The sequence below is a fragment of the Papaver somniferum genome, unplaced genomic scaffold, assembly GCF_003573695.1.
Source record: "Papaver somniferum cultivar HN1 unplaced genomic scaffold, ASM357369v1 unplaced-scaffold_0, whole genome shotgun sequence".
Taxonomy (NCBI): Eukaryota; Viridiplantae; Streptophyta; class Magnoliopsida; order Ranunculales; family Papaveraceae; genus Papaver; species Papaver somniferum.
The window spans coordinates 1,965,327-1,976,426 of NW_020618823.1; the positions used below are offsets into that span (position 1 = coordinate 1,965,327).

At 36.3% G+C, this 11,100-nt stretch overlaps 2 protein-coding genes and 1 long non-coding RNA gene across 5 annotated transcripts; all 3 read left to right on the plus strand.

Annotated features, from left to right (window-relative positions):
* The first annotated feature begins 1,771 nt into the window (after positions 1-1,771).
* Positions 1,772-6,306, plus strand: LOC113325817 (metallophosphoesterase 1-like). Of its 2 annotated transcripts, none has more exons than XM_026573686.1 (4): positions 1,772-2,213; positions 3,201-3,796; positions 4,596-4,682; positions 5,902-6,306. In XM_026573686.1, the coding sequence occupies exons 1-4, from the start codon at positions 1,962-1,964 to the stop codon at positions 6,170-6,172; spliced, it is 1,206 nt and encodes a 401-aa protein (XP_026429471.1). In that variant the 5' UTR covers positions 1,772-1,961; the 3' UTR covers positions 6,173-6,306. The 2 variants fall into 2 exon arrangements, with proteins under 2 accessions (XP_026429471.1, XP_026429472.1); XM_026573687.1 differs by lacking the exon at positions 5,902-6,306 and adding an exon at positions 5,520-5,885.
* Positions 6,307-7,598: 1,292 nt separating this feature from the next.
* LOC113325905 (annexin D8-like) lies at positions 7,599-9,064 on the plus strand. Its single transcript, XM_026573765.1, has 4 exons — positions 7,599-7,703; positions 7,843-7,994; positions 8,097-8,318; positions 8,412-9,064. Exons 1-4 carry the CDS (start codon positions 7,634-7,636, stop codon positions 8,907-8,909), a joined length of 942 nt encoding a protein of 313 aa, XP_026429550.1. The 5' UTR covers positions 7,599-7,633; the 3' UTR covers positions 8,910-9,064.
* Positions 9,065-9,137: 73 nt separating this feature from the next.
* On the plus strand, positions 9,138-10,367 carry LOC113325814. 2 transcript variants are annotated; one of them, XR_003348129.1, is made up of 3 exons: positions 9,138-9,298; positions 9,399-9,447; positions 10,016-10,367. It is a non-coding gene; the product is annotated as an uncharacterized LOC113325814 (long non-coding RNA). The 2 variants fall into 2 exon arrangements; XR_003348128.1 differs by having other exon boundaries at positions 10,037-10,367.
* The last annotated feature ends 733 nt before the right edge of the window (positions 10,368-11,100 follow it).

The following is an 11,100-nucleotide window of genomic DNA, read 5'->3' on the forward strand; positions in this document are numbered from 1 at the left end:
ATACTAATATGTACGATCATAATGTGGCCCATGCGGCCATGCTGTTCACAAAAACGACGATTTCCTACTGAATTCTCAAGCACAAAAGGTTCTTTTTATTTTGGAGTATTATTTTGATTTCACTATTGGATAAAGAGTATTTCAAAAAATCATCAATATCCACCTTCCACAAAACAATACTCCAGATAAAATTATTTGGCCACACTCAAAATCAGGAAGCTACACCACATCTTCAGGATATAAATGTCTAATCCACGGTCAACCAACCCACACATCTTTACAACCTACCAAATTCCTATGGACTTTATCATGTCCACTAAAAATTCGGTTTTTCTTGTGGAAAGCCATCAATGAAGGTTTACCAACCTTCTCTCTCACATCGAATCCATTCGACCAACTCAGACATATGCCCAAGATGCAATTCTGATAAGGAACTAGCAAGCCACCTTTTAATTCACTGTCCAACAACAGCTACTTCCTGGAACAACTTATTCAATCAACTTACAAATACACCAAACACCAGCCATACCCATACCTTCACCTTAACTCCACAAACAACTATATCTCAAATCCTACAACAACCAACATCAACTGCGACAATCTCCTCCTTCTGTTTTCTATTCTGGACCCTATGGCTATCCAGAAATGATCTAATTTACCAACGAAAACAAACAACGTCAGAAGAAATACTAGTCTGGGCACAAAAACTACAACAAGAATATTCCTGGGCACATCGAGCTTCACCACCAATCATACCAGGAGCTACACCAATAGTAAACCACATAATAACTAATAAAAGGATGGCAACAATATTGGTAGGCTGGTCCGCTCCAAATACCAACTGGATCAAAATTAACACAGATGGAGCAGTCAGAAGCCACACAGGATTTGCAGGGGCGGGTTTCGTCTGCAGAGACTCTGATGCACGAACAATAATAGCTTCGGCACAACCATTAGGAATTACTACTGCACTAACTGCAGAAACATGGGCCTTACTATTGGCTTCAAGAACAACAACAGAGAAACAATGGCCTAGAATTCTATTTGAAACATACTCGGAGAACCTCATGCGTCTCATCACAACAACTACAACACCACCGTGGTACATAGCAGAAATGATTAAAGAAATAAAAAACAGACTGAGGAAAATTCCGCAAGACGTTGTACAACACAACTACAGAGAAGGAAATCAAGCAGTGGACGGACTGGCAAACCATGCAGCGGATGGAAGTCAAACGGGAAACTACTCAACCAAAATCTGGGACCAGGCAATCCCATGTTTTATTAGTCACATTTTATTTCAAGATTCTGTGGGTACCAAATACCCAAGACAAGTTGTAAACTAAATCTTTTTATAATAAATATATGCTTCAAAAAAATTAACTAGTTGGAACCCTAACAAGCTAAGCTCCAACAACGCACTACTACATGAATTGAACAGGTTGCCGTGCTAACCTACCAGCGAGCCTCATGGGTAACCTAGCCAAGGGAGCCGAAGCGGGAGGGGGCTGAGATTGTGTCACAAGGGGGTAAGCTAACTCTATCCTCCATATTAATTCCTGCAATATTACGTCATTGGGGGCTCGAATCTGGGACCTCTTGGAGCGCATGAAAGCATGAAAACCTTGAGTATTATTTATTTTTAATTTGTTCTTTTTAATTCTACCTATCGACTCGGACTGACCAAGTGAAAAGACTTGCCGTTGTGACTCATCAACTGAAAAGACAGAAATTACCCTTACTTTGTCAATTATCACAGCTCAGATTTCAGAGTACAGATCTGAGATAGATAGACGTGCCTCAATTTAGATCATCAATGGCGAAGAAACACACTGAAGAAGAAGATATCACTAGTAAATCCGAAACCCTAGATTTCTTTGCTCTGATCTCGAATGGGTTTAGGGTTTCTTCTTCATCTTCATCTTCTTCTCCATTCTTCTTCTTAGTGGATATCTTCAAAGATGATGTTTGCATGGAAATCACTATTCCCATTGATTCTTGTTATTGGTTTTATAATTTTTGAAGAGAGAATTTCAATTCCTTCTTGTAAAGAAGAAATCATTTCCAATGATGAAGATATTGTTAGAGATGAGGAAGGAGGAGCTGATGATGTTAGAGTTATGATGGTGGCTAATTTGTTATTAATGGGATCTGATGATGCTGGTTATATCAATAGTTATTTCAGATATTCTTATATGGCTAAGTTTTTCAGGGTATGATTTCTTTCATTTTTCAGATTTTAGTATTATTTGTTATGGAATTTGAATTTGTTTTAGTATTTTGCCTCTTTTGTTTTCATATTTTGGTTTTAGCTATTTGAAGAAACTAGAGAAACATAGTTGCTCTAATTAGTTGGAAGCATTACAAAAATGTGAGATAACAAATTTAGTTGACTTTATCAGTGGTTTGCAGGTTTGCAACTTGAAATTCAGAGTCATGTTGGGGAAATAATCAAGAAATTAAGTCATCAATTTGTTGCTTTGTTATAGTTGCATATGCAATTTGAATATGTCAAGATAGCTAGTGATTGTTTGTTACTTGGTCAAATTCTGAAGCAAATGTAACATGGGTTTCCCTAGGGCCAGCAACTTTTACCTTGGACTTTACAGTGTTGTGACTTACCTATTCCGTACGCAGTTAAATTTTGAAACGATCTTATGGTTGACCAGTTGTGGAAAATTCTAGGAGAGCTAATTTGATGCTTTTTCTATTTTGTTTTGTGAACCAGAAATTATTTGAAACTTGAAGCTTGATACTTATAGTTTTAGAGATGTTTGACTTAATGATAGGTTTCATCAAATTTGATAAACTTAAGGTTTTTTCAGTGGTTTGCAGCTTAAAAGTTAGAGTCTGCTTAGCTAAGTAAGTTCAAAATTGGTTCTTAGTGAGTTTCTTATCTCCTGAGGTTTGTATGTTCTCTTACAACTGAATGATCATTAGTGATTGTATGCTGCTTTGTATGTCCTCTTACAACTGAATGATCATTAGTGATTGTACCATGGTCAAAATTTTAAGGATCCTTCAAATACAATTGAAGCAACACCTCTCGAGTTTTACTTTAGAGTTTAGAGTCTGGGTTATGGTGACGGATCTATTCCATGCTTGATTCAAGACAAACAGACACGAAATAACCAAGTTGTTCCCTTACGTTAATTCTTGGAGACCTAATATAAGTGTTTTTATTTGTCGTTGTGAATCAGAAATCATTTGACAGACTGAAGCCTGATATGCTTATAGTATTGGGAGATGTTTCGGCGAGAGGGTCGGAGTTAACAAACAATAAATGGTTATCAGTGCTTCAGCAATTTCAGTGGATGTTGGGTCCGTTTCTTAGCCTTCCTATGCATATTGTTGTCGGTGATAGGGATATTGGAGAATGCAGTAGATTAAATGCCAAATTTGTTAGTCGAATAGCTAGTAGTCTGCCAGGATTGGATAGTGCTGGTTGTGGTGCTTTCAAGGTGAGCAATATTAGCTTTGTTTCGCTCAATGCTGTGGCTATGCTTTGTGGTAACAATGATCTAAGATTTAGTGTCGAAAGAGTGATAGAGGGGGAACATTTGGATGTGAAATCCCATGGCAAGGGTTCAGCAGGAGGAGCGAGTGAGCCCAGAAAGGTGGAAAGTGAATTTACTAACTTGGGTTGGAGAGAGAATACTCTGTCTTCTCGTTCTGGTCCTGTACTCTTACTACACATTCCACTGCACAGAACAAATAACAGCGGTGGAGCACTTAATGTTCTTAAGAGAACCCATTCAACCAAGTCATATGACGTTTCAAATTCTGTTGGGAATAGGTAGGTTACCTGTGTCAGTTGTAAATTTTCTTATGGAATTTCTTGATATCTGTGTTTTCTAGTCAATCAAGATTATTCTATTTCATTTTTTTTTGGGGGCATTATGGCTTTAATCATTCAAGGAGCTTACTCATGATTGAGCTTAATTAGGTCCTTGGACTCCGAAGCTCCTCCAGTAGTTGCATTTCTTTTAGGTGTTTGGATATGATTTGAAATCGGAAGCTTTTTAAATTGAGAAGCTAGATATTTAAAAAAATAATATCACATAATTCTCGTTTCGAACCTATTGCACTTATGTTGTTCATGTTACTTTGTTATTAAGAGACAGAAGATTCACACAAGATTTACCCTGACTGGATTATAAACGTGTAGAAGATGAATCATAAATACCACAGGGAAGGTAGCTTATTTGTGATAACTTGTAATGTCGATTGTGTTTGATGATGTGGAGTGTGTGTACAGAGTTGAGCTCAAGACTTTACTTTTTTCATGTTACGTCACCAGTTAGATTGATCAGTCACCCTACTTCTTTTGCTTATTACAGATGTAATAAAGTATATAAATAATATAGGTGATATTTCTGAGTCTCTTAAGCGTTGCACTGCTCATCTTGTTTCTACTGTCATATGAGTATATCTGTATATGTTTATTTAAAGACACGTAACCCACATGATGTGACCTATTATATGCTCACAGTCTGTCATGTTTGAATTCATCCCAGCTCTCACCATATTAGTAATTGCAGCTTGTTTGGTCATACACTCATACTTTTCCTGATTTTTTGTTTTTGATTTTGCAGAGGTTTTTCTGGAACAGGTCAATATGAGTTAATGCAGACTGTTCCCCCAAATGCAACTGAATACATCTTCCAGGCTCTCAAGCCAAGGTAATCAAATATATTTGAAGAAAACTACTACATCTTCAATTTACTTTCCCATATTCTTCCATCGTCTCCCTCTTTCATAATTTCTTAATTCATAAAAAGCAAAAAAGATCCTTTTGCATGACACACATCTTCAGAGTGGCAGAACCAGGATTCTATGTAGGGGTGGGGGAAGAATTTCTTACTTTGTGCAGGTAAACAAGATATTGAAGGGCAATGTTAAGGGATAAATATAACTTTAGGCTTGGGGAAGCTTTGGAGCCAGTTTGCAAGTGGGGGCAACTGACCCCATTTGTCCCTATTTGGCTCGGTCCCTGGTACCCGGTTATTACGCATAGAAAATGGCAGTAAATTGCTACAAGGGCGGAGACAAGTAAGGGCAAGTGGGGTCAGTTGTCCCCACTTGCCAATTGACTTTAAAGTTTCCCCAAATCTAAACTTAAGATTATCGTTTTAGACTTATCTCTTGCTTTCCCACACAAAACAGATTTGCCCCCTCTTACCTAGAATCCTGGCTCTGATACTGGATTGGAGCCTACTTTCGATGTAGTTTGTACATTCTGGCTATTTGTAGATTCTAGATTCTTCTCTTTTTAATCTGATAGGATTAGAATGATAAACAAATATAGGTGATGAGTAATGTATGAATTTGGTAGCTTTTGCGGGATAACATTCCTACTTTGTGGGCACAACCAAGAAATTTTAAGGACAATTTTAAGGGGTTTAAGGGACAAAAAAACAACTTTAGGCTTTGAGAAGCTTTGGAGCTAATTGGCAGTTGGGTCAATTGACCCCACTTGTCCCTATCTGGCTCCGTCCTGATCCTTAATTATGACGCAGGAAATGGTTCATAGATCCCGTACATGCGTTTGTATAATTGATAGATTGCTATGGGGACGGAGGCGAGTAAGGGCAAGTGGCGTCAATTGCCTTCACTTGCGAATTAACTCTAAAGCTTCCCCAAGTTTTAATTTTGATTATCCCTTGTTTCCTCCCACAAAGCTGAATATTTATTTTTTTGCCTCCTACCTAAAATCCAAGCTTTGCCACTGGATTGTTACTTCTGATCGGTGGGGTTAAATGATTGCTGTGAGCCTACTTTCATTGTAGTTTGCCCATTCTGGCCCGTATGTACACTAGGTTCGTCGCATTGAAATCTGTAGTAATAGGGGAGAAAAGAAGAAGAGGTGATGCTTAATGTATGAGTTGGTAGTTTTTGCAGGATAATATTCAGTGCACACACCCATGAGTTCTGTGACTACATACACAGGGATGGGACACGAGAGATTACTGTTCCAGCCATGACATGGGATGCAAGGGATGATCCTGGATTTGTTATTGCGACCTTTGGAAGAAATAGAGCTGTGACTGTCAGCCAGTGCTCTCTTGCACGAGAATCCCATGTATTAACGGCATACATTTCTGTTCTTGTTTTGTTAATATCCACAATGATTATTGTGCTTAAATCTCAATCGACTCAATCAGTGATATGACCAAGTATCGATCCCTCCCACCCCATTTCTGTAGTTGACTAATTGTAACATTTTTTCCTCATCGATTAATTGTGAAGAAAGAATATAGGAAAAACTTACTGAAGTAAATCAATGAGTATTTTTTTTACAGTGTCTCCTGTTTATCTCTTCATCTCCCTTGAAATTTTACAAGCTCAATGACATTTCAGTATTTTGTTATGGAATTAAACTAACACCTTTTTTCTTGAACCGTTAGTTTTATGCTAATCACTTTTTACTTGGAAAGATTCTTTGTATACTCTTCTTGTTAAAAGTTGTGTGTACACCAAATGTTACACCTTACTGTGTTCATATTCTCTACAGTTCTCATTTCCATTTATATCACCAAACCAAAAGATGCAATACAGCTAGCTCTTGTCCTCTCCCCCAACAAGGTATGGTGATTCATTGATTTCTGGCAGTACCTTTTACTATGGCATCTAACTAGAATAAGACATGCAAATAGAACGGCCAGGACTGTATTGATTGTGCTCAATCCTCTTCAACCTTTACTAGGAGATACCTAAAAGTTTAGTTGGTACAAAGTACTTGAAACTAAACAAGTGTAAATGTAAGGTACTCTTTGGGGACTGTCTTTATCCTATATCATGTCATGTTTGATGCTTTTGGACTTTATTTTCTGCTTTCTAGTTCTTTGCTGGTGGTGGTGACAATGGATTTCCGGAAACAACCCGGTTGTTTCGTGCTGGCCAAAAATAGTTTGCAATCTTATATGCGTTTCACATAGTAGTGACATTCGATTCCAAATGGTGTGCAATGTTGTATGCGTTTCACATAGTAGTGACAGTCAATTCCAACTGGTTAAATAAATTATCTTATACATATGTGGACTAGTCGAGTTTGTAGAGTTCATTCAGCTGTTCAAACAATTAATGGAAATCAAATGTCGCCTGAATGCAATGCTGAACAAAATCTCGTTTTTACTTTTTTCTTCAAAATACGCCTTTTCTTTTTCTTGATCCGTTGAAAACTTGAAATAAATAAATATCTTTATTAAATAGAAATTCAACGGCAAACAAGAAAGGTTCATTCCTCACACCCACTGAGACAAGTTTGACATGAATATGGTCTATCAATTCAAAAACATATTTTAGGCCATTGACATTAAAGTCAGCTTCATAGCTGGTAGGTATCGCGAGATAGTGCATGAGAAAAATGTCAAAATGTGAACGGCGTTTGAAATAGGAACCAAGTATAAATTCCTTATTCTTTTCTTTTTTTTTCTTTTTTTTTTTATATTTTCATTCTTTAGTGTTTCTTTAAAATTTATTCTCTAAATATATATTCTTGTTTGATATTGACAAGCAAAACTCAAAATTCATTCCCATTTGCTTTTTTTTTTCACTATAAAATGAGGTCTGATCATTCTAATCCTTTCAATATCCCATTACAAATTGTTACTTTGATCTTCAACAAATACCAATGGCTTCCTCTTCTCAAATCTCTAAGAAATATGAATTGGATTGTCAATACCTCCGTTGTTTTTTCTCGAGTAAGTTGCGAAAATGATTTATTTTCATTCATTCATTTTGCATGATTTTTACATATATATATACTATTTTTTTACGTGTAAATAAATTGCGCTTTGGCATAGTTCTAAGAGTTTTGCTTATGGTTATGGGACTCAACAGGCAATGATTTAAGCAACCAGCAAAAGATTGTGAAGATACTAACAAGTAAGAATTTGGAAGAACTCAAGCTAATTCGACAACTTTACCGATCTGTTTATGGTGAAGACCTTGTTAACTTGATTAACAGTGCACGGAAGAAAAACGAATTCGCAGTATGTCTTCAAAACTTGTTTGATCAGTTATGTATAATTATATGCATCCGACTTAATTTTGTTGAGCAGGTAATAATGAGCAATGACTTCTTTTGCATGCAGAGGGTTGTTTATCTTCGGTTGAGTGAACCAAATGCACGAGACGCTGAGATTTTAAGGAATGCAGTTTTTGGTTCCGGTTCTGTAAACCTCAGCACCATCGTTGAGATATTGTGCTCTCGCCCTTCTCTGGAGCTTTACTCGGTTAAACAAGCTTATCTTTCTACATACAACGCCAATCTTGAGCATGATCTTGCACTCAAAATCAATGGGACTTTCAAAGAGGTAAATTTTATTTTGAGCTTCTAAATATTTATCGATACATTGTTTATGTTATATAGTGAGTTGGTGAACTTAATATGGCTGTCTTTTTGGCAGATTTTGGTTGCAGTTGCAATGTCGAGTCGTTGTTATAACGGCAAGGTTAGCACAAGCATGGCAATGTGTGATTCAAAGACACTCTATGAAGCAATGGAGAGTGGAAGATGCATAGATGAGAAGACTATAATTTCGATAATGAGCCAGAGATCAACCGAACAACTGAAATCTATTTTCATTTCGTACAAACAACTCTACGGCCATGAATTTTCAAAATCACTTAAACGTAACAAATGTGGACAATTCGGAAGGGAACTTCGAACTATTATCCGCTGCATTCAGTATCCTGACAAATATTTCGCGAAGAAGTTAAGAAAATCGAGCAACACTGATGTTAGAGAAGTGCTTATTCGCACCATTGTTACACGACACGGAATCGATATTAAGGATATTAATCAGGCTTATGCTAGTAAGGCTGGTAATACTCTTCAAAGCTTAGTAAGGAGGAAGTTTGATGATACGTTCATGGTTCAATTTCTAGTTGAACTTCTTAACTAACTTTTCGGGTTTTGGATAATATGTATGGGGATTATAGTAGGCTTAATTAGTATGATTAAGTTTTGGCATGCTTAGCCATAACCAAATAAGATTACATCATGTGTTAATTTAATAATATTTAATAGAAATAAAAAAAATGAAACCTTTGTGGGTCAGACCATGTAAGGTTTAGTTTTGTTATTATGGGAACAAAACTCGCATATGCAGTCTACACTAAACACAGTCTTTTTAAAACTCGATTTGTCGCGAAGGATGTTCATATCGTAAAGAATAAAGATAACTAAGTTGGAGACGACTCTAAGTTTCGAGCTTGTTGATGAATCCAAAGTGATTGTTGTCTATTTCCGATTTTTCATAATTAGTAAGGATTGGAGATTGCTATTAAAGAGGTGAGTCCCTCTTTTCATCCAATTTGCTACGAGTATCCCATATAAATCATATTTGAAAGAGAAGAGAAGACTCAATTCTCAAACCTAATTTTTTGTACAGTTGTGTTGATTCTTATACAATTGCTGATTGGATTTAAGGGCTGCTACAAGTATGTGTTGTAACTCAACTATTACATCTAATCATGACCTTAATCTTGGCAAGATCTTTATGCTTGCTATTGACTGTGAGTGTTTATGTATATGGAATTTTCTTACATTGGTATCAGATCCAGGTTTGTGCCTTGGTTAAGAATCTGATTTATTGTTAGAAATACTATTGATTGGATAAGAACCGATTCTGTTAACATGTTCCATGATGATTTTTCTAACAAGCTTTATATACCTGATTGATTGCAATTGTTTATATGCATGGAAAGTATTTGATACAATGTCTGAAACAGTTTTGCGACTAAATATGCAACATACTTACATGTGTATTAATTTGACACAAACTTTGTATTGATACTCACTGATTATTCACAACTATTTAGACATCAGTAGATATTTATTTGTATGATGTGTAAGATATTATGGCATTCAAGTTTGATTTTAAACTAACACGTCAAGGTCCATCCTATATTGGGTTTGGAGGACCAATAAAGTGATCATCCATAAAGTATAAGTTATACAAGCTGTCTGCCCATAAGTGATTGTTTTCTATTATTTGTGTTCATTCAGTTGTTTTTGTTTCAACACCAGTTAGATCACAAGTATGTGCCTACAAGCAATGAACTACTAGTACTGCTCAAAGGTGTCAAGCGGCTTTATGCATGAACTAGGTAGGACAAAGTGATTTATGGGACTTGATTAGAGATAAACAACCCTTATCCAAAGGTAAGTAAATGTTTGTATCGAACCTAATCCTAATAAATTAGTTCTATAAGTATGAAGGGAGGTGATTTAGGCGTATATTAAATATGTTTGGATGTCCTGTAGAGTGGAAAGATGTTTGCAAAATTGTGTAATACACTTTAAGTTTTTCAGCTGTACACTAAGACTGATTTACAAGTTTTGTATATACAATGCAATTCTTTTTGTCGCTGAAATAGAAGTTTTGGTATATACAATAAAATTTTATTTTGTCGATAAATAGATTTCTTACCCATTACTATAATGGTGAACTGTTAACAATTATGGATGGGAGTATTGTTCAACGTCATTTGACCGGAATTGAACCACTAAGTGGTTCGAATTTCACGAAATGGAAGTCGCAGCTTGAAATTGTTTTGGGATGTATGGAGTATGACATCGCTCTCTGCGAAGACATGCCTCAAGTTCCTGAACGAAATGCAACTAAGGATGCTAAGACTGAGTATCTCAAATGGGTGAAAGCTGACAAGATGGCAATGATGATCATTAAGTCCTCAATTGGAGATGATATTCGAGGTGGAATTCCAACTAAGGATACCGCAAAAGAGCTAATGAAAGACATAGATGAGCAGTTTACGGGATCAAAAAAGGCACTTCAGTTTTACCTATTTAACCCAGCTTATTTCACTCGAGTATAACGGACATAGAAATGTTCGTGAACACATCCTGAAGCTCTCAAAGCTTATCATGTCACTTAAGGAGTTAGAAATGGACCTAGGTACTGATTTTCTTGTTCATTTAGTTGTTGCATATCTTCTCGTTCCTTCGAAACTTTCTAAGAGAATTATAATGCGTAAGAGAAGAAATAGACTGTAAACAAGTTGATTGCTTATTGTGTGATGGAAGAAGAACGACAAAAGCAGGGTAAGGTGGAATATGAGAACTTAGCTTAT

Coding starts and splice junctions, on each gene's coding strand:
- LOC113325817 (XM_026573686.1), top strand. CDS start 1,962: ATGATGTTTGCATGGAAATCACTATTCCCATTGATTCTTGTTATTGGT. Junction 2,214..3,200: donor ATATGGCTAAGTTTTTCAGG/GTATGATTTCTT, acceptor GTTGTGAATCAG/AAATCATTTGACAGACTGAA. Junction 3,797..4,595: donor TCAAATTCTGTTGGGAATAG/GTAGGTTACCTG, acceptor TTGATTTTGCAG/AGGTTTTTCTGGAACAGGTC.
- LOC113325905 (XM_026573765.1), top strand. CDS start 7,634: ATGGCTTCCTCTTCTCAAATCTCTAAGAAATATGAATTGGATTGTCAA. Junction 7,704..7,842: donor CCTCCGTTGTTTTTTCTCGA/GTAAGTTGCGAA, acceptor GGGACTCAACAG/GCAATGATTTAAGCAACCAG. Junction 7,995..8,096: donor GGAAGAAAAACGAATTCGCA/GTATGTCTTCAA, acceptor TTTTGCATGCAG/AGGGTTGTTTATCTTCGGTT.